This window comes from Hetaerina americana, unplaced genomic scaffold (genome assembly GCF_022747635.1).
Source record: "Hetaerina americana unplaced genomic scaffold, ioHetAmer1.1.p SCAF_45, whole genome shotgun sequence".
Taxonomy (NCBI): domain Eukaryota; kingdom Metazoa; phylum Arthropoda; class Insecta; order Odonata; family Calopterygidae; genus Hetaerina; species Hetaerina americana.
In genome coordinates, this window is record NW_027287041.1 from 3442483 (window position 1) to 3470315 (window position 27833).

The following is a 27833-nucleotide window of genomic DNA, read 5'->3' on the forward strand; positions in this document are numbered from 1 at the left end:
CTACTTGGCCCACAAAACTCTTTGTGTACCGCAGTTAACTGAAGATGAGGCCGTCCCGAGGATGGCTTAGGTCGCCAACCGCAACGACGATGCCGCAAACGGTACGGTTCCCCCACCGATGCCGTGGCGGGCATGGACGGATGCTATGTGCCTCAGCAAACGGCTCCTCCGGTTGAAGCTCTTATCACAGTCTACGCAAGCAAACCGCTTCGGTCCGGCACTTCGGTGCGCAAGGCGGTGCTTGGCCAGGTCGCTTTCGAGCGCAAACATCTGGTTGCAGATGTCGCAGGCATGCGGAACATTGGTGCCGTGGTGACGAGCCGAGTGCCTCGCGAGTTCCACCTCATCCGCAAAGCACGCAAGGCATTCTATACAACAGTAAGGTCGCTCGATCGAGTGTTCGCTCGTGTGACGCGCAAGGTCCCCCTTGGACGCAAAGGTCATGTCGCACTCGTGACACGTGTGTTGCCGTTGCGGCTGCTGCACCTCGATTTGCGTGGCGTCGTGGCGTTTAAGGTGCTGAACAAGGTTGTGCTTGTATGTGAAGGTCTTGTTGCAGTGAGGACAAGGTAGGTCCTGTTCTTCGCCTTCCTGCTGGTGAACCTGCGCAAAGGAAACAGAACAACACGCAAAACTTGAAAATTCAAACACTATCTTGTTCAAACAAGCCGTATAATAATTCTCATTCTTGTGCAGTTTAACTAATAACCATGATGGCAGTCCTAAAGGTAAGTTCTGTGTTTTTTTAATTCGAAAAGTAAGGTCTCCTTTTTTAATTTTCGTGAAGAATCAAATGTATTATCTCCACTTTGCGTACATCGTAGGAAAGGTTGAGAATTAAACTATTTTTCTATGTAGTCGCCTTGATGATCTATCACTTTTTGCATCCTTGTAAGCAGCTTTTTAATACCAGCGTCATACCATTCAAAAATCAGATACAATTACTACCTACAGAGAGCAACAACATTCGTATTAAGTAATACTTGGGACTGGAGTGCCACCTGATTATGTCTACATGCACATGTCTGTTTTAATAATAATAATAAATATAATTATAATACCTTGGGAGCAGCTCCATGGAAGGATCACCATAAACTGGTCGTAAAATTAAGAATGCCTCGACTAACTCAACCATTTTCTGATCCCTTATCGTTCACAGTTTAAGTAATCTATACATTAAATCTGTCAGTGCTACAGGTTATACTACAAGTACGATTGGATAAGTATGGTCTCCTGTTGTTTTTCCATGAAAAATCAAATTTATTCTCAACTTAACGTACATCATTGGAAAGATTGAGCTATTTTTCTACTTAATACCCCCAATGATCAATCACTTTTTGAATCCTTGTAAGCAGCTTTTCAATACCAGCGTCGTACCATTCTCCCACCGTGTCTCACAAAGCCAACTGCAACAACTGCTTCTCCAATATAATAAATTCATCCAGCCATTCAGTGGGAAGTGTGCGGTGAGAAGTGTATTATGGACATCAGATACGAGCATCGGAAGTGGTGCTTGGAGTTTTTCGATTGCTGGGAAAACATCCACCAAGAGCAGCGGTCGATGGGGTGGCCGTCAGAGTTTGCCATTGGAATCAACAACGGTGGCTCCAATTGACGAGATATTGCGATATAACCAGAGGGAATTACCCTTCATTTAGATAAAGGAAGGCCTTAATGAATGAAGAGAGAGAGTGGCTACTTCTCCGTGCTGCAGAATATTGTGTGTCGGAGTTCAATCAGTTACAAACAAGGTGTCTCTCCTCACTTTAAGGAGTGTGTTTGCATATCATAATACAATGCACGTCCACGTGTCTTCACATCAAACGGTGACCACCCTACTCGATGGATTCGGCTGATGGGATATATCATCGACCCCCCTCCTCACAGCCCAGAGGACGTTGCCCCCCCAAGCGACTAACACTCGTTTCCCTCTCTCAAATGAACACCTTAGGAGGATAGAAATTCAAGTCAGACGAGGAAAAATGCAAGAAGCAGTCGTCATAGTTGGCTTCGTGTGATGCGGTTAGAGAAAGGTACGACGCCAGTATTAAAAAGCTGCTTACAAGGATGCAAAAAGTGATTGATCTTCAAGGCGACTATGTAGATAAATACCTAAATGCCTTTCCAACGATGTACACAAAGTTGAGAGAATAAATTTGATTTTTTATGAAAAAAACATAGGAGACCATACTTTTCAAATCAACCTCGTAAATAAATATTAATTTTCACCAAATGATGCATTGTTTAAAAGGTTGAACTTTCCTCTATTTTAATATACAAACACCATTTAGAATGATACAGTTTCATAGACTCTGGAGCAGTTTTCATGTGACCATGACACAACAGCTAACATCGCCTTGTCTAGGAAGTATTATTATTTATTTATTCATTAAATTATTAATTATTATTACACCTCATTATTTTGAAATGGTAAAATATAAGATATAACACAGTAAAACAAAAAATATGCATATAGAAATATATATGATAAATGTCTCTGAGTGAAATTACTGCTTATCATAACTTGTTGACACAAAATATTCATTTAGTTCAAGATAATGAAGTTGCCACGTTGTTTAGTATTTGTTTGGCAGCCATCAATAGTGAACGTTTTCAATTGAATTTCATGAAAATGCAGAGAAAATTGGTCTTTGTTGCATGTGATACAATATACTTTTATTAATTTGAAAGGCCTCAAAGCCCACAACCAATATAGTAAAAGCTGAACTGGATTATTCTACTCTTTTGGAAGTGAGTCTGCTCTTTCGTTTATACAAGAGTAAAATATTGGTAAAATAGCTGAAAAGATGAAGATGAAAAAATAAGGCATAGACTACAAATGTAAATTACTTCGAGTAATTGGAGTAGTATTAGTATTAAGGGGAGGCGATTGACATCTGAGGTCATTTGCGCCCTAGGGGATGGACAGGAAAGGATGAAGGGTGGAGAGAGAAACCTGGCGCCGGCATTAGCCTACTCTTTACGAAAGGCACCAAAGGGGTCAGCAGTTTAATGTCCCATCTGACGGACGGCGTACTCACTCAAAGTGCCTTCCACAAAGCACCTCAAGTAGGGATCGAGATACCACTGGAAAATATTCAACACCGCCGGGATATGAACCCGGGCCCTCAGGGTGGGAAGCCAGTACAATATCCCCCATACCATCTTTATTCCTAGATTACTTCGAAAGGAACAAAATCATTGATGTACACTAAATTTTACAAAGTAAAGTTTCTATGGCCTCGGTTTGTGAATTTATTGGATAGACCATGTATGAGGGCGGTTTCAATAAGTACCCGTGTTAGAAAAGAAGAAACCATTTTTTCAAAAACTTTTCTTTCAATTTTTCAACATAGTCCCCTGATTAGAAAGATACACACTTCTCCCAACGGTCCGGCCATTTTTTTAACCCCTCCAAAAAATAGGATTTGTCAAACTCTCTCCAAAATACCCCTCTGTCTCTGCGATAACTTCCTTGTTTGAGCTAAATTTTTTCCCCGCAAGCCATTTCTTCATGTTAGGGAATAAGAAAAAGTCGCAGGCAGCCAGATCGGGAGAATACGGGGGGGTGCGGCAGCAATTCATAACATAGTTCATGCAGTCCATGAAGTCGCAGGCAGCCAGATCGGGTGAATACGGGAGGTGCGGCAGCAATTCATAACATAGTTCATGCAGTTCATGAAGTCGCAGGGAGCCAGATCGGGAGAATACGGGGGGTGCGGCAGCAATTCATAACGTAGTTCATGCAGTCCATGAAGTCCCAGGGAGCCAGATCGGGTGAATATGAGGAGTGTGACAGCAATTCATAACGTAGTTCATGCAGTTCATGAAGTCGCAGGGAGCCAGATCGGGAGAATACGGGGGGTGCGGCAGCAATTCATAACGTAGTTCATGCAGTTCTTGAAGTCGCAGGGAGCCAGGTCGGGAGAATACGGGGGGGTGTGGCAGCAATTCATAATGCAGTTCATGCAGTTTGGTGGCAACAACTCCGGGATCAGCTTGTTGTCCACCGTGAGCAATGGCGGCACCCATTGGGCCGACAATTTCCTCATTTTGCCGACTTATCATGTAAAATATTAATTGACGTTCCGGTCGACACACCCACGGCCTCTGCTACTTTGCGCACTTTCGTTCGTCGATCAGCGAGAATCATGGCATGGACTCTTTGAATGATTCCCTCGGTAACCACGTCTGCCGGGCATCCTGGTTGCTCCTCATCAAAAACAGATGTTCGGCCACGTTTAAATTCGTTGAACCAATATCTAACTGGGCTCATAGATGGCAAAGTGAAGTGTCCCCATAAACAGACAGCATCCAACTTTGCTTTCATCTCCTCGCATTTCTTCCCATCCAAAACAAAACAAAATGCGAATTAATGAACGATACTGCTCTCTTTTTCCATCTTCAAGCGAAAATCACAAAACAAGTCTTACATTCAAATGGCTGCCCAATACAAACTAACCTTTTTAAATCAGTCTGAAATTTGTTTCACCATCGTTTGATAGATGGCAGCACACGATGATAACATAAACTTCCCTCAGGAATGCCCTTTGGTTGTCAAACACGGGTACTTATTGAACCGTACTCAACTCAACGTAGAAGAACAGTGTAGTGAAGTTACTCGTTCAGATTAACCGGGATGCGTGATGTCGTTATAGTAATACACAGTTGACCAATTTTACCTTCATGTGAGCGTTGAGGTTGTAGTTCAGAGAGAAACTCTTCCCGCAGACGAGACAGGAGTAGGGACGTTCCCCCGTGTGGGTCCTCCTGTGCCGGTTCAGATGACTGCTCTTCGAGAAGCACTTGTCACAGTCTTCGCACCTGAATCAGTCAATCGCAAAGGGGAAACAATTACACACTATACATCACTGTCCCTCCCAATCTCTCCCCCACACACCTCCAATGCATAAGAGTACATTCTTCAAGGGACACTGCCCAAACATCGTTACTACCGGTCGTACCAGAATTACCAGGTATACAGGTATCACATATGGATAGGCTTGGTCTATAGAGGGGAGAATGTTGGGGTATTGAGGAAGTACAGATGGATAGATAGGTAAAATAAGGAAACAAATAGGCCCGCGGAGAATCCATTCGTAAAATCAATTGGGTTTAATCGGATGACCAAGCTTTAGTTCGTCTTTCGACAGGAGGGGTTGCAAGTATTGCTGAGTTAATTAGAGATAAGTTATATAGAAATGAGATGAGAATTAATGTAAATTAATCAAATATTATGCAATTTTCCAGAAAGACAAAGGCTTTAAGGTAAACATTACAATAGGATGGCCATAAAACTATAGAGCAGGTGGAACAGTTTACGTATCTATGTAGTGTTTTGGACCGACAGGGTACAGGGACAAGTAGTAGGGACGTAAGGAGAAGAATTGCGCTATTAGGCAAAGAGGCTTTCACACAAGGAGGAGGGAGTTAAGATGAGAGGGATGTTGAGTAAGGATGTTAAGAAAAGACTCGTAAAAACTTTGATATGGAGCGTAGCTATGTACGGCGCGGAAACGTGGTCATTGAAGCAGGAGGATAGACGTAGATTGGAGGCTTTTGAAATGTGGGTGTGGAGAAGAATGGAGAAGGTGAAATGGACAGAGAAGAAAACAAATGAGGAAGTCAATGCAACAATTTCAGAGTGTAAAAATCATTCGCCTTGACTGGGATTCGAACCCAGATCCCTCAATATCCGGTCGAGTGCTTTAGCCACTTAAGCTACCGAGGCGTCCTCTTAAACTCTGAAATTAGCTTAATTGGCTAAAGCACTCGACCGGATATTGAGGGATCTGGATTCAAATCCCAGTCAAGGCGAATGATTTTTATTTACTCTGAAATTGTTGCATTGAAATGCACATTAGCGGATGACTCCGTTAAAAGTTACTGTTGCGGCATCTCCCGCAGTTTCTTTGGAAAATGAGGAAGTACTTGGTATGGTGGGCGAAGAGAGGGGTTTGTTGGGAGAGATCCTATGGAGGCAGATGAAAAGTGGATGAAGGGGGTATTGACCGGCAATAGTGGGATGTTGAAGAAGACTGTGATAGAGGGGAGAATGTTAGGCAAATGAGGAAAGGGAAGGAACAGGCAAGGGATGTCTTGAATAGGGGATGAAGGGAGGAAGGAAGTACTCAGAGCTGAAGAGGGACCTGATGTAGAGTAGGATGTTGTGTTTTGCTAGGGGTCACAAATTATTTAACGAGTAATTATGTCCATCCAAAAACCTACCTTAACCAGTAGATTACCTAATAATAATAATAATCAACACTGAATCATATTCTCAAAGGAATTGCAATAATATTGATCACACCTTCACCCGATTCACTTCAAAATAACCAGGAAATAAACTGCTGTAAATGTATAATGTAAATGGATTCAAATCGCGGGCGCAGCCACTTAAAGGACCTTCTAGGTTCACCACAGAGGAAGTGAATATACCATACAGATTCTACGACAATACAGGCATGCGTCCTTCAGAGAAATATCAACCAATCACAGTTAAGTCTTAAAAAACTACAATAAAGCATACGCAATTAATTGAGACACGGAGGAAGGATATTGAAATGAAATAATAATTACTAAGTAAATTATTTCATTTCAATATGTTATGCAAATTCCATAAAGTTACACCCGAGACAAGAAATTTTTACAAGGAGGAGGGAGTTGATGACAGGGACTTTGGGTAAGGATATTAAGAAAAAACTCGTCAAAACTTTGATTTGGAGCGTAGCTATGTATGGTGCGGAAATGTGATCATTGAAGCAGGAGGATAGACGTAGACTGGAGGCTATTGTAGATATGTGGGTGTGGAGAAGAATGGAGAAGGTGAAATGGACCGAAAGAAGGAAAACAAATGAGGAAGTACTTGGTATGGTGGGCGAAGAGAGGGGTTTTGTTGGGAGATATTACTAAGGAGACAGGAAAAGTGGATGAAGGGGGTATTGATTGGCAATAGTGGGATGTTGAAGACTGTAATAGAGGGGAGAATGTTAATGGCAAACAAGGAAAGGGAAGGAACAGGATAGAGATGTTGGATGGGATGAAGGGAAGAAGAAAGTACTCAGAGATGAAGAGGTACCTGATATAGAGGAGGTTGCTGGATTGTGCTGAGAAGTAGCAGGGACGTAAGGAGAAGAATTGTGCTAGGAAAAGAGGATTTCACACAAGGAGGAAGAGGGAATAGATGACAGGGACGTTGAGTATGGTTATTGAGAAAAGATGGGTGAAATCATTGATATTGAAGATGGTTTTGTACAGAAATGGAAACACGGTCCTTGAATGGGAAGGTTGACGATAGGAAGCTTAGATTGGAGGCTTGTATAATGAATGGTTTTGCTTTGTCTCATTATGCGTAGAAGATAGAGAGAGGAAGAGATGCAGAAAGATGGGATAGTTGCCAGACAGTATAACCAAGCACCAGAACCACAACATCAGCAATCAAACCACGGCACAATACCTGAATGGTTTCTCCCCCGTATGGATCATCTTGTGCTGAACCAGATGGTACCGCCGTGCAAAGCTGAAACCACAGATGTCGCAGAGGTACGGCCTTTCCCCGGAGTGCGTTTTTGAGTGCCGAACTAGCTCACTGCGTGTGCCGTAGACCTTATTGCAGAACTCGCAAACGTAAGGTTTTGTTTCCGCCTCGGCCAGCAGTTCGCCCACCAAGGATGCGGACAGGACGTCTCCCACCTCGCTACCGGAACACACACCTCCGACCGCCATCCCGGTAGAGTCGTCAAGCGTACCGTGGCGTGCCCCATCGCCACAGAGTCTCCCATTCCAGTCTTCGAGGGAGACTGATGGTTCAAGCGCAGAGTTTAGGCAGTCGGACGGCATGAGCTGACTTTGGTCTTCTTTGGACTGAAGAGATAAATGAGTTGTGGTCATCTCTTTGCGGCACGTGCCAACGAGAAATCACGGCATACTCATAACTCAAGAGCTTCAGGAAGTCTTTTTGAAACTTTGTGTTGTTTATTTTATCAAAATTATTCGTGAAGAAGTTAAATTATAATTTACGAATACCTAGTAATGTAATTTATTCACTTAAAAAGCAAAAATATTGGGTCTAGAAAATGACTCTTTTAATAAATGATGTTTTACATTAGGATTGACAAGGAGACAGGGGGATTCTGGGAATTATAGCATGCCTGCTGACACAGTTTACGTAGTTAATACAATAAATATGCGAACTGGAACAGTCTGGCAGGCAAGACGCAGCCTATAGTCATTTTGACATTCGAAGTCTTGAAGACAGTCACATTGGCTAACGACCTAAATGCAATCCAGACTCGATACATGGCATTTGGAATTAAATTTGAAAGAAAACATAGTAACAAATTTTTGGGAAAAGATTAATTCCCTCCCTATTTGGTTAGAAAGTGAAACAAACAGAAATTGCATGGGTAGATACCTTTTAAATACTTAGGGTGTATCAATATACTCACGATCTGTCCTGGGGAAAGCACATGGCACGAGAAATATATGCGGTCGTGCTGATAAATAATTGGGATTTGTAAAAAGAGTGCTGGGTAAATGTGACGAAGAAGTGAAGGAACATTGTTTTCTTCCCTTAGTCAGGCCCCACCTAGAGTATCGTATGCTGCCAGTATATATGGGACCCTCAAGAGAGATAAATTGATTTCGGAATTAGATCAAGTTAAGCAGAGTGGGTGGTGGTTAGATTTGTCAAAAATTGCTATGACCAACGCAGTAGCGGAACTACTTTGCTAGAAAATTTAGGCTGGGATTCCCTTTAAACAGCAGCGTTTACAATATAGATTAAACTCATTAAAAACATTTGAAGATGGGTCCTTTTCCAAATGACATCAAGAACATAATACAAACCCCAATGTATTAAGCACGGAGGGATCACGAATGTAAGATTAGAGAGAGATAGATTTGCAAGACTGACAGGTTTAAAATGGCATTCTTTCCAAGAACAATAAGAGACCAGAATGCTCGTAATCGAAATCCCCCAGGAGACAGCCCGACACGAAAAGTATTAACCTACAAGGTGGGGACTGTGCATGGTTATATACATATATACAGGAAGCAGGAACACACACGATTATGCCCTCTAACTGATCGTACATCCTATCGACCTCTTCCTCCGTATGGTTGCTCGGTGGCATGTATACCTGAACAATGATCAAGTTCGTCGGTTCTGCTTTTATCTCTACTAGTAAAATTCTATTCGTTGCCTGTTCTATGTTGACTACGCTTCTTCCTACCTCTTTATTTAATACTATGGCAACCCCTCGTTGGCTCTCGTCCCCACCGCTGTATATTATTCTATACTTATCACTCCAGTAATCCCCGCTATCCTTCCATCTCAACTCGCATAGACCAAAAATATCTATATTTCCCCTTTCCATCTCTCGCTTAACATTCTCCAATTTCCCCGTCCTCATCATCGTCCTAACATTCCACGTTCCTATTCTAACTAATGTGGTCTTCTTCTCCTGCGTCTTCTGTCCTGCTGCTGCTGGTTTTCCCTTGCAACGGTTTCGTGAGATGACGACCGCGGAAGGCTTGCCTCCCCCGCTGCCGGGCACGACACACGGCCGATTGGGCCGAGCCCCATTGTTGCCAGGACTCAAAATATCTGTATAGTCCATCATGTTAATCTTGGGAATGATAATTGAGGTGGTTTCCCGTTGCCTTCCTCAATAGTGTTTTTAACGTGACACCATCACTTACTGGCCGCCCCACTGGGGTCAGACGCCATTGCAGCCGCCTCACTGAGGAACAGACGCTGCGTGGACTACCTTTCGTCTGGCTCCTAACCTTCGACCTATCTGGCATGGGTGACCCTACCAGGAGCGATTATTATTACTCCCGCCAGCACAGCTCTAGGGGTCATCGGAACACACAAGTCCTTCCACCACGTCAAGGTTGTAGTCCATAGGAGGGGCAATGTAATTTTATACATAACAATACATTTTAATGATTCACTGGTGAGTTAAACTCGTTATTTATAACACTGTTGTACAGGTATTTCATCCGAGGGGATCCTTACCTGCTGTTTGTGGTTCTCAGGCTCTGCTTCCAACTGTCGTCTTAACTCAACCCTCACCCGTGTGATATCAATCTGGAAAGAAAAAATCCAATCAATTTACTCTTGCAGTCATTGTAATAAGAACAAAAAACATTAATAATAAGAGCACGTATCAGTGCATACGTACTAAGGCCTATTATAAAGCAAGATCTCCTATTTTTTTCCATCGAAAATCAAATTCGAACTCAACTTTGCACAAAAGTAATCCTGTAACATCACTCCACCTTTGATTCCATTTTTTCGCGACACCGTCGACGTGCAGAGGTTCACAATAACTGACTTCCTGCTGCTTCTACAGCTTGGAGAGCACTGAGACTGGTTTTACGGCAAAGCTTAATGTCCCCCGCACTTACTCCAAGTGCTTCAATCCCACTCCGACCAATAGGAGCAGAGCGGGGAATTCAATTGCATTACTTATGGAACGCACCTTGTAGTATACAATTACCACAAGAATTACTTCCTCCTTAATGGGATTAAACAGTTTTTTTCTTACAGCAATTCAGTTGAATGATAATAAACCTTAGAATCAGTATTATTATCGGTAATGTACTGGTTTACAGGGTTCGTCCGGAAAATAAGTGTACTGAGCTCAGGAAAAAAAATTTATTACACTTTTACATATCTTAAGCTAATATTCCTCAAAATAGGACCCTTGTGAGTCGATACACTTGTTCCAGCGGCGCTCCCATTCCTGGAACGCTCCCGCGAAGGCATCATCAGGAACCTCTCGAAGACTCGTCCTCACGGCCTCTTTGACGGCGTCCAAAGTCCCGTATCGCGTTCCTTTCAAACTCCTCTTTATCTTCGGGAACAGAAAGAAGTCCGGTGGTGCCAAGTCCGGGCTGTAGGGCGGGTGCGGCAGCGTTGCCACGCCGTGCTTGGCCAAGAAGTCCGACACGACAAGCACGGTGTGAGACGGCGCATTGTCGTGTTGCAGCCGCCAGATGTCTTTGCTCTGTAATTGCTCCCTAATAATCTCGTGCACTATTGTTTTTGGCACATTACACTGCTCTGCTATCATCCGAACACTAAGACGACGATCAGAGTTCAGTACATCGCGAACTCTTCGCACATTTTCGTCGGTGAGTGTCGTTGATGGGCGTCCAGGCCGTGGTTCGTCGTCGACCTCTTCTCTGCCCTCCACGAACATCTTGTGCCACCGAAAGATCATGTTTCTGGACATGGCTGACTCCCCGTAAGCCTGGTTAATCATACCGACAGTTTCGGTAGACGATTTCCCAAGCTTTACCGCAAATTTGATGGAATAACGCTGCTCCAAAAACTTCGGCATCGCGTTCTGTGACGTGGGTCGAAGCGTGGAGGTTCGCGTTAACAGAGCTCTTCACTACATCACAGCTCAGAACCGACTGCCTTTTTCAGCGTCGCTTGCCAACATACCCCCCTCCAATCGCAGCCCGTCAGTACACTTATTTTCCGGACGAACCCTGTATGTCGGTTTACAATGGACACAGCTATCAAACGGTACAGTAGAATTATCTCTACGGCAAAAACCCACAATCCAGCAACCTACTCTACAACAAACCCCTCTTCATCTCTGTGTACTTCATTCCTCCCTTCATTACTCTGTCTAATGTGCACCGCTATCCCATACGCCCAGCATTCTCCCCCTTACACACAGGGTCCGTAGAATAAGTATCGGGACTGGTTCCAAAAATCAAAATTTATTACAGTTATCATTACAGTAACTTAATAATCTTCAAAATACATTCCTCCCGCATAAATACACACTTAGTTAGGTACACGTTCTTGCTGTACGTTTTGTTAGCGCTTACTTTTCTGCCTGCCCTTGTAACCATCAGCCATTCCTTCAAAACCTTACCGTGGTATCAAAAAGAGCGAATCAGTAATCATTTGCGTTCCAAATGGAATAAACGGCACTCACCTCTGAGCTGAGGTAGCTAGGAACTTCCATTGGATTCCCAATGGTGCCAGTGATTTCAAAAATTTACGAACAAAATGTCCATTTACGAAGAGCCAAAGTGGCTGTTTGCCCAGTATTCTGACCGATGAAATTGTTTCGCAAGTGGAACAAAAACTGCGATGTTATCGTCGATTGACGATTAATAATGGCCTGGCTGAACAATTTCCTCAACTTGGACGCACTACTGTCTACAATATCGTCACGGAAAAAGCCTCGGATACCACAAATTGTGTGCAAGGTGGGTGTACCGAAAATGCTAAGCCGACCACCACACAAAGAGCACAAAGGATGTCCAGTGGACGAGACAGTTTTTGTGCCCCCCACCGTACACAGTCCTGACTTTCACCTGGCGACTACTTCCTCTTCTTGTACTTGGCAAACAGTGGCTCGGTGGACAACGTTTCGAAACCACGCAGAGGAACTCAAGAACGGCGTTAATGTCGATTGATTGTCAACTCTCTCAGGCGGCGAGCTTCTATGCTCAGAGGGGTTATGAGAAGCAGGGGCTGCAGCGGTACGAAAAATGCTTCGAAGTGAACGGCGATTATGTAGAGAAGTGAAGTTGGTTTGTAAGCTATCTAAAAGTGCCAATAAAATGTGTTACATGTGAGTATATTCTTTCCTGTGACCCAACGGCCCTTTACTTTAAGAACATTCCTCGTGCTTTTTGCCCATTCTTACTGTATGTTTTTGTCTGCGCTCTACACAGCAGCAGCATTACTTTCCAGTCTGCCCTCCTAACTGTCAGCCATTCCTTCAAAACCTAACCGTGGTACCAGAAAGAGCGAATCGGTAATCACTTGCGTTCCAAATGGAATAAACGGCACTCACCTCTGAGCTGAGGTAGCTAGGAACTTCCATTTGATTCCCTGCCTTCTTCCTCCGAGGTTGTCTAATTCTCTTACGAACCCCTTGGGTGCAATTGCTCGCCTGGAAAATCCACAAAATCAAATAATTGTGAAACCATGATCATACCACTCTCACATCGACGGACATAAGGAGCAAGGGAAATCCATTTAAAGTGATGGAATTACACAAACCAACAAACTCTCTCACCTTGGACGTTGGCATTTCGCATCCTTTGGTACTGTTCACGTAGGATGATGAAGAACTGTCAACGACGGGGTAATGGCAGGAGCTGGAAGCTGTGTCGTCAATGGCATCGTTCTCGTCCATTGTCTTCAGAATCACCTGGAACCAGACCGAAAGAGATAATGAACGGTACGATGCCGGAAGAAGATTAAGGATTAAACAGAACTCCCCTAAGATACATACAGGGTCACATCCAAAAGTGGTAGGACTGATTTTCTCTGATGCAAACAGAGCAGTGGAGGGGGGTGTGCCTGGCAGGTTAAGGTGGAGGGGGCTCTTAGCAACAGAACGACACCAACCTCAGTCGCCTGCGGGCTGTTGTTGAGTGAGGACACCGTTTTTAGTGAAGCAAGTTTTTCGTCCGCGTCGAAAAACAAAATGAATCTGAATGTAGAGCAACGTTATTCCGTGAAGTTTTGTGCGAAACTCGGGAAGACGGCAACTGAGACCCTCAATATGATCAAGCAGGCTTATGGGGACACTGCCTTAAGCCGTTCCACGGTATTTGAGTGGCACAAGTTGTTTAAAGAGGGTAGAGAGCTCGTTGAAGACGACCATCGCTCCGGATGGCAAGAACTGACACGAATGTGGACAGAGTAAGGACACTGCTGAACACAGACCGACGCTTAACCAGTGAAGAAATTGCAGACCAGTTGGGTCTGTCTGCATCCAACGTCCAATGCATTATTTCACAGGATTTGGCCATGCGCAAGGTGTGCGCCAAGATGGTGCTGAAAATTCTGCCATGGCGTGCTCGTCGTCAAACAGCTCCTGGCCAAATATGGCGTTACCACGTTGCCGCACCCGCCCTATTCTCCCGATCTGGCACCACCGGACTTCTTCTTCTTCCCCCTGATGAAAAGACAGCTCAAGAGACGACGTTTTGACTCGATCAAGGCCGTTCAAGAGGCTTCGATGAGGGTCATCATAACGGCATCCCCAAAGAAAATTTCCAGCGGGCATACGGGGAATGGGAGCAACGTTATACTAAGTTTGTAGCAGCTCAAGGAGCATACTTTGAAGATCTTTAAGTCGATGTAAGTATATCGTCAATAAAATTCTTGTAAAAAAATCAGTCCTTTGCCACTTTTGGGTGTGAGCCTGTAGATGGACCGAGGTCTTCATTTGGGCGAAAGTGAGACTATTATTAGTCCTTTTTCCACTTGACCCATCATCGTATACATACAATATTAGGTATTAAACTTATAATTACATGCATATAAACACATAAATGAATAAAAACCGGATGCAAATGTATTCTGCACAGATTTGTAAGCACAGATGTACAGGGTAAGGTGTTTAAATCCAGACAAGTACGGATTTCTTCACAGGTTTAACGAAACCTTCCTCGTTTAGAGATCTCCGAAGCATTATACTTGGCCAGAATATCATATAAACAGTAGTTCTGGTGGTACTACAGAAGAAGAATTGAACTATTTCCTAATACAACGCCCAGCGCAAACACTAATATCGATAATAGTGACTCTTTCTAATGTACTCTGCACTGGTGCATATACACATCTCTCGGCCATTTTGAGTTATTATGACTGTTTACTAGACACCTACGGCTTTCAAAGAAAGGCAATCGCGACCTCCAGTGGAACTATGATATGGTGGGAAATTCAAATGTATGTGAGCATATTCACATGTATATGAGCATATTCAAACTGTTAACCATATTTTGCCTCCTTGCCTAGGGGTCACACCTATATATAGTATGATATCTATAGAGTAATATATTCTGAGGTGTACTGTTCAGATATTCTATTTTTTCATTGGAATAACTTTCAATCAGGCCCTAAAGTGGGTGTGAACGACTCTTTCAAATCATTCTTCGAGCATTGACGCAAACCTGCAGCTTTTAAAATTTTATACTTTTGATTTTGTCTATTCGGATTCCTCTTCATGGTTTCAAGGCTCTATTCACCATTTAGTATTTCATAAGTACGCTAATTTAATTTTACTTTACCAAATTCCAAAGAAACTGCGGGAGATGCCGCAACAGTAACTTTTAACGGAGTCATCCGCTAATGTGCATTTCAATGCAACAATTTCAGAGTGTAAAAATCATTCGCCTTGACTGGGATTCGAACCCAGATCCCTCAATATCCGGTCGAGTGCTTTAGCCACTTAAGCTACCGAGGTGTCCTCTTAAACTCTGAAATTTTGGGGCTTTTTTAAAGGAACTAGATGTTGTGACGAAATACCGTACATACAATGTCACAGGCATTCGCAGTCGTGCGCAAGGCGCAACTGTCCACAAGGTTAAAGCCAACTTTAAACACGTTACTGTTGCGGCATCTCCCGCAGTTTCTTTGGAATTTGTCAAAGTATAAACACTATAAGTGTTTAAAGTTGGCTTTAACCTCGTGGACTGTGACGTGTAACGCACAAATACCAATGCCTGTGACATTGTATGTACGGCATTTCGTCACAACATCTAGTTCCTTTAAAAGCCCCAAAAATATCAGAGTTTAAGAAGACGCCTCGGTAGCTTAAGTGGCTAAAAGCACTCGACCGGATATTGAGGGATCTGGGTTCGAATCCCAGTCAAGGCGAATGATTTTTACGCTCTGAAATTGTTGCATTTTTATTTTACCACTAACGTCTAGTATAATATATTCTGACCAAATAAATGGTCTGAATTTGAATAGTATTCACATTCCTTACCATTTATTTCCCTTAGCTTTGATTACTGCAAGTTATGAACAAAATAAACTTTAATTCCCGTTAATAATCATTAGGGAACCCACATATGTTTAGATATATTATTCAGAGACGAAACTGGTCTCATTTTCATGAGTCAAAACACATTAATGACAGTTGTCATTGTGTTTACAATATTTTTAAATACCGCTTTGATCTTGGCTTCCCCTTTCAATAAAGAGAAACTATGGATTACAGAGGAAATTGGATATTTTTCTACTCAGTTTCAAAAAAAATTACAGTCCTCATTATGATGATAACAATAAGTAATATGACAAACTACTCTTTAAGACTAAAATGACGTTATATATGCATCTAATTTGACATCTGCAAATTTGCACAGTTTTTCGGTTGCGGCATGGCGAAATGCTTACCTCTGGGTACAGTTCCTGTCGAATATGATTCTCCGGCAGGTCCAACCGCACCCCAAACGAATCGAGCTGCAAAACCAAGAAAATACAAAGAGATCCATCAAAGCGACATCGAACGGAGACCGTTAAAGGTTTATATTAACCCTCTTAGTGCGGCGGAGATTCCAGGGCTACTTGGTGAGAAGTGCGAAGGGTAATTTAAGAAAAAGCATCACCTTAGAAAAAAAAACATCATGAAGTTATTTGTTTAGATATCCATATGCAGTTTTTTTATTTTAAAATAAAATAGTGTAGTTAATAATGATGTAATACATTTACATCATCTGAAAAATAAATGTAATTATTACAGTGTTATAAATTTAAAAGAATATTTTTTTAGCAATAATATTTCGATTTTTAGACAGAAAACTAATATTTTTAAAAAAATATTATTCGATAAAACTACGATATTTAAATATAATAAAGAATCAAAAGGACATGTGGAAGATATTATAAATAAATAAAGAAAATCCAGTGAATTGCAAATTTTTTTGTCAGCCTCTGCATAGTTTGATTTTGTTGAAAAGGCTGATCTCACTGAGTCGTATTGGGACTTTTCCCCTTTCCTTGAGACTGCGGCAATGTGCTTACAATCTAAAGGCAGAAAAAAACTAAGTTCTAACTCACAGAGAACTGCTGATAATGTAATCCAATACACAGGGCGCAAATGATTAGATAGGATGGACGGCAAGAGAAACCAAAATGATTACCAAGCAGTGCTCTCATTTCCATCGTCTCAACAAAGTCCGAATGAGCAGTTATATATCAACACCACGACACCATAACACATTCAAGAGATTACAGATGATCACAGATTAATTAGTAGCCTTTCAGTGGCTTTTCATAGTGGAAAGACCACTCAGAAAAAAAACGAGCAGACAATTAGGCTGAGCTTCCCGACATGTACAAAACTGAACGAAAAATTATAGTAAGAATTATACTTTTTTTAAAGCATTTAGAATTGCTAATTAAAAAATTAAAAAATTGGTTACGTGATTCTATGAAATTCAACCTATCGATATCACAAAAACCATAAATTATTAAAGAAAAAACCATAAGTTACAGCGAATTAAACAATAGCCTACGCAAGAGCCGATATATCGGCCCACCGCACTAGGAGGGTTAATCATTCAAGGCAATGAAACGGAAGAAAAGACTAACCTCGTTACAGCAAACTCTCCACTAAACCAACCACTGAATAGATACATGAAGCAAAGCCACAATAAACGATACACAAATATGTATAAAAGAAATTTGCAAAAGATATGGACATTAGAGAGAAACGGACTCATTTCCTGTTAAGCAAAACATTTCAAATAAAAAAAGTGATCCCATTCAGGACACAAATGAACTCTCCTTGCCCCAACGCATGTATTTATACAAAGTTTGTATAATAAGTATCAGGAACAATGTTTCCAGACATACAATGCATTAAGTGTTGAATTCAGAAGTCCGTTAGTTAAGTAGCAGTCGTTTTACAAGAGGCGACCGACAGCTGAGGTCATTTGCTCCACCGTTAGCGTTTATTTGTTTAATTACTAAACAAAGCAGTCAAAAACGACACAAAGGCATTTACATTGAATGACAGACTATGCATATAATATATATTAAGAAAAAGAAATAATAGGAACAATAAACTATAATGAAAAATTAACAAAATTAATGTCAAGATCAGCTATAAGATAGCAGGAGAGCACATACGTGGGGAGGCCCATAAGTACCTAGAAATGACCAAGAAATGGATGTAGTTGCTTGAAAAATATCACTCTATTAGAAAGTACGCAATCTATGAAGCATATACTACCTTGATCAAAAAGTTCCCGGAATAACCACCGTGTGCCGCTCCCATCGTTCCGATTTGAGTTCTGTTTTTTTTGTTAAATTGGTACATCTGTTGTTGATATTCCCTTTAAATCTTAGTGTCATAACTTGACATTTGCAAAAGTTACGTAGCCAAGAGTACATCTATCTCTGTGTGTGTTGGCGATTTTTTACAATTGCAGAAATGGATTTAAATTTGCAACAACGAACTTGTATTAAATTTTGCGTAAAAAACGGATTTAGTGGCGCACGGACGTTGGAAATGTTGGAAAAGTGTTTCGGCAACGATTCTCTAAAAAAAACGGTCGTTTACCAGTGGCACGAGCGGTTCAGAAGTGGTCGTGAGTCAATCGAAGATGATGAACGCAGTGGCAGACCATCGACATCGAAAGTCGGTGAAAAAATTGATAAAGTAAAAGAAATGTTGGTCAATAACCGCAAATTAACCATCAGAGAAATAGCGGAGGACTTGAACATTGCCTATGGATCCGCCCAAGACATTGTGGTTAATGATTTGGGTTTCCGTCGTGTAGCATGCCAAAAGACCTCAATTTCATGCAAAAAAGAGACCGTGTTGACGTCGCAAAAGACATGATTTGCGAGGCTGAATCCGATCCCACATTCATCAAAAGGATCATTACTGGAGACGAGACGTGGGTTTATGAGTACGACACGCAATCCAGACATCAGGCAAGTGAATGGCGTTCACCAAATGAGCCGAGACCAAAAAAACCACGTCGTTTTCAGTCAAAAAAGAAGGCAATGCTGACGGTTTTCATGGATTACAACGGTGTAGTGCATCATGAATTTTTGCCAGAAGGCCAGACAGTAAACAAAGAGTATTATTTGGGCGTTATGAGACGTTTGCGTGAAGCAATTCGCCGAAAGAGACCAGAAATGTGGGCAGAAAACTCGTGGATTTTGCACCATGATAACGCACCGTCGCACAGTGCTATCATTATTCGTAATTTTTTGACGAAAAATGCAACAAATACCATCCAACAGCCACCGAATTCACCTGATTTGGCTCCCTGTGACTTCTTTCTGTTCAATCGAGTTAAAAAACCATTACGGGGAACGCGTTTTAGCAGCCGAGAAGAAGTAATGGAAAAATCGCAGGAAGCACTGATGGACATACCGAAAACCGAATATAAAAAATGTTTCGAGGATTGGATCAAGCGCTGGCATAAGTGTGTTGCAGTCGATGGGGATTACTTTGAAGGGGACAATATAGATTTAGATGAATAAACTTGTATTTTTAATTTTCTGAATAAATTCCGGGAAATTTTTGATCAAGGTAGTATTTCAAGTTTGAAGATGCCACGTTGTTTAGTATTTGTTTGGCGGCCATCAATAGTGAACCTTTTCAATTGAACTTGTGAAAACGCAGAGAAAATTGGTCATCGTTACATGTGATACAATATACTTTTATTAATTTGAAAGGCCTCAAAGCCCCCAAACCAATATAGTAAAAGCTGAACTGGATTATTCTACTCTTCTGGAAGTGAGTCTGCTCCGTTGTTTATACAACAGTAATACATAATACAACTGGGTAGCATGGGTGACCATGACACAACAGCTAACACTTCCTTGTCTAGGAAGTATTATTATTTATTTATTCATTAAATTATTAATTATTATTACATCTCATTATTTTGAAATGGTAAAATAAAAGATATACCACACTAAAATAAAAAAATATGCATATAGAAATATATATGATAAATTGAGTGAAATTACTGCTTATCATAACTTGTTGACACAAAATATTCATTTAGTTCAAGATAATGAAGTTGCCACGTTGTTTAGTATTTGTTTGGCAGCCATCAATAGTGAACCTTTTCAATTGAACTTGTGAAAACGCAGAGAAAATTGGTCATCGTTACATGTGATACAATATACTTTTATTAATTTGAAAGGCCTCAAAGCCCCCAAACCAATATAGTAAAAGCTGAACTGGATTATTCTACTCTTCTGGAAGTGAGTCTGCTCCGTTGTTTATACAACAGTAATACATAATACAACTGGGTAGCATGGGTGACCATGACACAACAGCTAACACTTCCTTGTCTAGGAAGTATTATTATTTATTTATTCATTAAATTATTAATTATTATTACATCTCATTATTTTGAAATGGTAAAATAAAAGATATACCACACTAAAATAAAAAAATATGCATATAGAAATATATATGATAAATTGAGTGAAATTACTGCTTATCATAACTTGTTGACACAAAATATTCATTTAGTTCAAGATAATGAAGTTGCCACGTTGTTTAGTATTTGTTTGACAGCCATCAATAGGGAATGTTTAAAGTTGAATTTCATGAAAATGCAGAGAAAATTGGTCATCGCTACATTGTGATACATAAACACACACAGTAATGAACCCGAAGGTCGGTTTAGTATGGGTGATGGTAGAGATCACCCAGTACTAAGCCCTATACGGTGTGTGAAAATTCACACATCAGGGTAGGGGGGCCAGCTCCTTTCCCTGTGCCGTTTATGGTTTCCCAGGAAGACCTGCCACCTGATAAATCAATTTAGCTTGGGTGGAGCTGCAGGTGCTCAGAGTGCTTTGCCCGGGAATCGAACCCAGGACCCTCCGGTCAGCAGTCCAACGCTCTACACACTGGACTACCGTGACCCATACATGTGATACAATATACTTTTATTAATTTGAAAGGCCTCAGGCCGCAAACCAATATAGAAGAAGCTGAACTGGATTATTCTACTCTTCTGGAAGTGAGTCTGCTCCTTCTTTATTTATACAACAGTAATATTGGGCAGCAGAGTTTACGAACGAGGCCACAGTACGAGCTGTCAAAGACGAGAACATTGCTACTGGGGTCGACCAAATGAGGAGTGACGACTCATAGAAACGGTGAAGAAAATCCACAAAGTGATACTGGATGATTGTCGACTGAAAGTGCACGAGCTAGCAGACATAGTAGGCATTTAAAAAAGTGCCCTAAATCGCATATTAAGTGAAATTTTGGACATGAGAAAGCTGTGTTCAAGATGGATGCCACGTTTCCTCAGACTCGAGCAAAACCAGCGTCGTGAAGATGTTTCAATTGAGTGTTTAGCAAAGTTCCAAAGCAACGAAGCAGGATTTTGAAACAGCAGGAAACGGTGAAGAAAATCTTCATCAAACTTTTTGAACATCACTGGGGCAAGTGTATAGAGCTCAGGTGATAACGCTTGGAAGAATACATGCGTTATCAAGTGGATAAAACATTTTATCAAAGAGGGCGAACAAGATGCCAAGACATGATGCACTGCTGGGATGATCATCAACTGTGATGACGACAAATATGATCGTGTGTGCAATTGTCCCTTGTCCTTCTTCTTATATAATCTTCATTATAATAATAAACTGTGATCCGAATGATATCAGCTGATATGAACTGAATTTATAGTTAATTATCAACAGTGCACATGCTAATATTATTATTTTACTACCATGAATGACACCATGATAAAGATGTCCGAGACAAGACGGATAAAGATTCTAAGGCCTTGATAAAGACCTTCCTATTCCCATCACCTGTGTATGACGTTGATACAACATTGATCGTGTGTGCAATGGTCCCTTGTCCTTCTTCTTATCTAATCGCCATTATAATAATAACTGTCATCCGAATGATATCAGCTGATATGAACTGAATTTATAGTAAATTATCAACAATTTAAACACACTGGTACCATTTTATTGCCATGAATGACATGATATGATTGGATGGATGGATCCTCTTCACACACCAATGAATGACACCATGACACAATGCACACCATTCAGAGCACATTATACCAGAGAGCACATTGATATGTTCACAGTTGTTTCCGGTACAAAAAAACTAATACCTTGATCATCATCCTCTGCTTATTCCTATAGATCCCGCCCCATTTGCGACTCTTTCCTATTCCCATACAATGCCCTATTTTTGACTATTTAGTGCGTGATGCAGGTATATGCAGGTCACTGTTCCTTGAACACACCCAGGTGACCTAGTGTGTGTGTCCCCTGTCCCACCCCTTACTTGTAACTTCGTTTCAATTCTCCCACCTACTCCACCACCTAGTGCCCATCAAGTTTATGCTCTAGGCTATCCCCATTTTCAATAGAGATTAATGAGAATGGGGACAAAATAGATTGAAGACTACATTTTGCAAAATTAAGTTTCTATGACCTCAGTTCGCTTATTTATTGGACATGGTAGTATACAGGGGCGCACCCAAAAGTGGTAGGACTGCAATGCCGGAAGAAGATTAAGGATTAAACAGAACTCCCCTAAGATACATACAGGGTCACATCCAAAAGTGGTAGGACTGATTTTCTCTGATGCAAACAGAGCAGTGGAGTGGGGTCTGCCTGGCAGGGTAAGGTGGAGGGGGCTCTTAGCAACAGAACGACACCAACCTCAGTCTGCTGCGGGCTGTCGTTGAGTGAGGACACCGTTTTTAGTGAAGCAAGTTTTTTGTCCGCGTCGAAAAACAAAATGAGTCTGAATTTAGAGCAACGTTATTCCGTGAATTTTGTGCGAAACTCGGGAAGACGGCAACTGAGACCCTCAATATGATCAAGCAGGCTTATGGGGACACTGCCTTAAGCCGTTCCACGGTATTTGAGTGGCACAAGTTGTTTAAAGAGGGTAGGGAGCTCGTTGAAGACGACCATCGCTCCGGACGGCCGTCAACGGCAAGAACCGACACGAATGTGGACAGAGTGAGGACATTGCTGAACACAGACCGACGCTTGACCAATGAAGAAATTGCAGACCAGTTGGGTCTGTCTGCATCCAACGTCCAACGCATTATTTCACAGGATTTGGCCATGCGCAAGGTGTGCACCAAGATGGTGCCGAAAATTCTGCCATGGCGCGCTCGTCGTCAGACAGCTCCTGGCCAAATACGGCGTTGCCACGTTGTCGTCCCCGCCCTATTCTCCCGATCTGGCACCACCGGACTTCTTCTTCTCCCCGCTGATGAAAAGACAGCTCAAGGGACGACGTTTTGACTCCATAAAGGCCGTTCAAGAGGCTTCGACGAGGGTCATCAACGGCATCCCCAAAGAAAATTTCCAGCGGGTGTACGAGGGGGAATGGGAGCAACATTATACTAAGTGTGTAGCAGCTCAAGGAGCATTCCTTGAAGATTATTGAGTCGATGTAAGTATATCGTCAATGAAATTCTTGTAAAAAAATCAGTCCTACCACTTTTGGGTGCGACCCTGTATATTATCAACCACCAAAGTGTCCGTGACTTCTCCTATGGAGATGTACCTCCCTGTGGGTCTCTCGAGGGGGCATGGACCGAATGATAAAGCCTAACAGACGGACTCACCACGCTTGCATGATGTTGCACATCTTCCAGGCAGTTTCTCGCAAACTTTGAGTCGAAGGTGGTGTGACAGCGCTCAGAATCACCTCCCAGAAGGTCGCTTCTCGAGAACTTGGTCTCAAAAGCCATTTTGGAGTCGATGCACTGTATCTTGAAGAGGCGGAAGTCATTCAGCTTGACAAGGCAGCGAGAGCAAGCCATCCACGGGATACCCTTGACCTGCGACACCTGAAGCAGTCCAAGACGGAAAGAAGAACATCTTTTACTCACACCTCACAACAAAACACAAACCAATTTAAAATACGGACACCCTCAACTACAAGGCCTTCGTCCTTGACTCTTAAAACTAATCAAGGAAGGTCAAAGATAAAGGTCAAAGGCTTGATGCTTTGGAGCAGTTAGAAATTTTGAAATGTGTCCCTTGGAAAGATGGAATTGCCGATGAAATTTCGTATCCCTCCCACTCCCCACTCCTAGATCTACCACTCTTCTAAATCAAAAATGTAATTCTCTATTCTTCCCAGCTACATTGTAACCTTTTCTACCCCTCCCAAACTCCAACTTTGACCATGATCAGGAGGTATATATAGCCAGCGTGCTTCTATGAAGACCACCTGATGATGACGTTCAACGTCAAAACCTGGGTCTTGTTTTTAAAATAAAGCGTGTGGAATTACAAAGTCAATTATTTCATTTCAATCCTTAGTTCTCAATATATTTACATTAAATCAAGCTCACCTCCAAAGTATTCCCCATTGACCACAACCCATTTCTCCAAACAATGCTTCCATTGTTCGAAACATTTTTGAAATTCATATATCGGGATGTTCTTTAGGGCTTCTAGCAATTTTTGTTTTACCTCCTCCTCCACAGTGTCAAAACGCTTTCCTTTCATGTCTCTTTTGAGTCTGGGGAATGAAAAGAAGTCACAGGACGCTTTCCTTTCATGTCCCTTTTGAGTCTGAGGAACGAAAAGAAGTCACAGGATGCTTTCCTTTCATGTCCCTTTTTTGAGTCTGAGGAACGAAAAGAAGTCACAGGACGCTTTCCTTTTATGTCTCTTTTGTGTCTGGGGAACAAAAAGAAGTCACAGGACGCTTTCCTTTCATGTCCCTTTTGAGTCTGGGGAATGAAAAGAAGTCACAGGACGCTTTCCTTTCATGTCTCTTTTGAGTCTGGGGAACAAAAAGAATTCACAGGACGCTTTCCTTTCATGTCCCCTTTGAGTCTGGGGAATGAAAAGAAGTCACAGGACGCTTTCCTTTCATGTCCCTTTTTTGAGTCTGAGGAACGAAAAGAAGTCACAGGACGCTTTCCTTTCATGTCCCTTTTGAGTCTGGGGAATGAATAGAAGTCACAGGACACTTTCCTTTCATGTCCCTTTTGAGTCTGGGGAATGAATAGAAGTCACAGGACACTTTCCTTTCATGTCCCTTTTGAGTCTGGGGTAGTAGTAGTATTTAGGGGAGGCGACTGACAGCTGAGGTCATTTGCGCCATAGGGGATGGACAGGAAAGGATGAAGGGTGGAGAGAAACCCGGTGTCGGCATTAGCCTACTCTTTACGAAAGGCGCCAAGGGGTCAGCAGCTTAGCCTACCATCCGACGGACGGCGTACTCACTCAAAGTGCCCTCCACAAAGCATCTCGAGTAGGGATATCGAGATACCTCTGAAAAATATTCAACACTGCCGGAATTTGAACCCGGGCCCTGTGGGTGGGAAGCCAGTACGTTAGCCCCCGCACCATCTTGATCCCCTTGATATTCAGAGACAAAATGTCTTCCTTCCAGATTTAATTCATTTTACGCTATTTTCAATTCATTGATATGCTAGTTAAGCCCGTGAGAGAAGGTAATTGTTGATTTTATCATAGAGTTCAGTAAATTTACTCACAGGAAGCTTACCACACCAGGCAGTGGCACTGTTATCAAGGTGTTCTTATGAAGAATTTAAGCAATTTCTACTTTGATCTGCAATAAATTTTTTCACCCAGATTTAATGTACTTATTTTTGTGACCGATCTTTTTAAATTTAGCTCACGCCTGTTTAATGTTGGCTAATCATGTACACCGAACCTGATCACGTGTGAAAAGGCATTTTCTTTTAAAAATGCCTGAAATATCATAAATATTAGGGCTGTATACTTCCATTTAGCACTGAATGGTTCTAAGCAGCGACCTTTGAGAAAATACAGCACCGGCGAATTCTGAGAGGCTTATTTTTGCATAGAAGAATAGCCTAAATCTATGATTTAGCACGAAAAAGGATTTTTGCACTAAATTTACTTTATAGCCTAATATCACCGCTGACCTATGATCGCAAGAGAATATACTTAAAAAACATCGCATTTGAAACACTAAAAATTAACGTAATATATTTAAATGTTTACATTTAAACTTTTAACTCAGCATGAACTTGCATTTTAATCAATTCAACTTGTAATTAAAGCTTTTCAAAATCTTTTTCTTACGTAAATGCAGTGGCATGGGGTTTTTTTTTAGGTTTGGATACATTATACAGATGGTTATATTGCGATAATTACGTAAAATTAATTGTCTTGATCATACCATTGTTAATCAACCGCTGTGAAACGCCGGACACCAAGGAATAACCAAAAAAGAATCCATTTTCACTGATATGACATTGAATTTTTAGATAGGATCCATTCATCAGGGGTTTAGGTTTCTTTCGTTCAAGAACACAAAATAGCGTTGACGAGAGGTTTACTCTTTGGAATAGTTTCATGACACGTGCCAAAATTACATTTCAAAACCAAAAATTAATGCAACGACACGATCGCATGTCGATGTTGACTGAGCCGGTGTAACGAACTGATTGTTACGCAACAAACAATTATACCGATAATTCAACGAAATTCACTAGTCGACAGATTAATTTGTTGAGTTGCAAGCGAGGATTTGTATCCTAATAAGAACAAAAACCCTTCGACTCACGGTGAGTTCACATTACATTTCATTCGTCGACGTAATTTTCACCGGAAGCAATTGAGATAAGGTCCAAAAAAAATGTCACCGACAACTTATGGACTTCGCAAAATATCGTTTAAGCTTTTTCGGAAAGTTCCAACATTAAAATTTGGAGAATACCTCTATTACTTCGACACTTAATCCTTTCACTTCTTTACAACCCTGACAGAATACCTACTTGATCATCAAATCAGTTCCATATAAACGTAAAGAAGTCGTCTTCACTAACAGAGAATTCCACACAAATTCCATTAACACATTAGGGACATGGGAGCACATCGTGAACATTAAATTTGTGCTACATTGGGTGTGAATTACCCAACTTAGAATGAACTGGAAGATATTATGAAAGATATTTTTTTTGCTCGAGACCACATAACACATATATATGAAGCACCACTGGGGTATCTGGATAAATACTATAAGTGAAAGGTGCACGCGGAAAATCCTTTACTTTAGAGTACAAGTACAATCATCTACGATTGAAAATTAAAGAGAAATATCCATATTAATTCAATTAACCGTTTCATTATCAGTGGGCGGGGCAGTCGGTGAATATTTAACCGCGTCAAGTGAATACCACAATACAACAGCACATTAATATCATTTAAATTGAAATTAACAATGACTATAATTATTTTTTATAGTTTTCATGAAGTGACTTCACACAAAGAGTGATATTTAATGCTATGCAAACAACTCGTAAAAAACTCAAGAGTACACCACCCGCTCGAATTGCCAATGGGGACTTATTGTCAACGATACATGGTTATTAAGTTGTAACAGAAAGTCTTAAAGTTGACATGTATAAATATAAGCGGTGCACAACACTATTTTCATGGGACAGAGCGGTACACTTACTTGAAATTGCATTAGGTCCTCAATTGCATCCTTTATGATGAACCCATGTTCAACGTTTTTCTCGAATATATCCACTAAAGATTGACTGTTTTGAAGGCATAGCCTACACAAATCATATCTGTTCATAGGATCCATGGTGTAGGCCAAAAAGAACACACGTTTTAACACTTGCTTCCACACCAGTTTCCCACAGGTGATTGTTTCATTTGATCAGTAAAGATGAACCAGCGAATAATATATTTCAACAGTTGTAAACGAATACATACAGCAACAGAGTTTTCCATTAAATATGAATCTATATAACTCTGAATAAATGCAACGAAAACAACGAAAAACGTACTAATAAACACTAATTACTACGACAACTAACCTATATTCTGATTCATACCCACAATTCATTGCAATGAATAGACGAACGATAAACACCGATTAGATAACAACCCACCAACTCCCCAATCTCATAGCAAAATGTTACGTCGTATAAATTATGAATTTATCCACTTGATTATGTATTTATCAGATAATATTTGACTTAAAATGATTTCGTCGAAATAGCTACCAAATTATGAGCACTCATCATGTCGCCCAGCTGTGGGGATCAAGGGT

The 27833-nt window shown here is 41.3% G+C and overlaps 1 protein-coding gene across 1 annotated transcript; it reads right to left on the reverse strand.

Moving 5' to 3' along the window:
* On the reverse strand, nucleotides 1-27579 carry LOC139693232 (zinc finger protein 3 homolog). The gene is made up of 9 exons (XM_071591336.1): nucleotides 27228-27579; nucleotides 23383-23607; nucleotides 16175-16240; nucleotides 13059-13193; nucleotides 12834-12932; nucleotides 10022-10093; nucleotides 7457-7863; nucleotides 4683-4824; nucleotides 1-603 (listed from the first exon to the last, which is right to left on the reverse strand). The coding sequence occupies exons 1-9, from the start codon at nucleotides 27360-27362 to the stop codon at nucleotides 67-69; spliced, it is 1818 nt and encodes a 605-aa protein (XP_071447437.1). The 5' UTR covers nucleotides 27363-27579; the 3' UTR covers nucleotides 1-66.
* Between the last annotated feature and the right edge of the window lie 254 nt (nucleotides 27580-27833).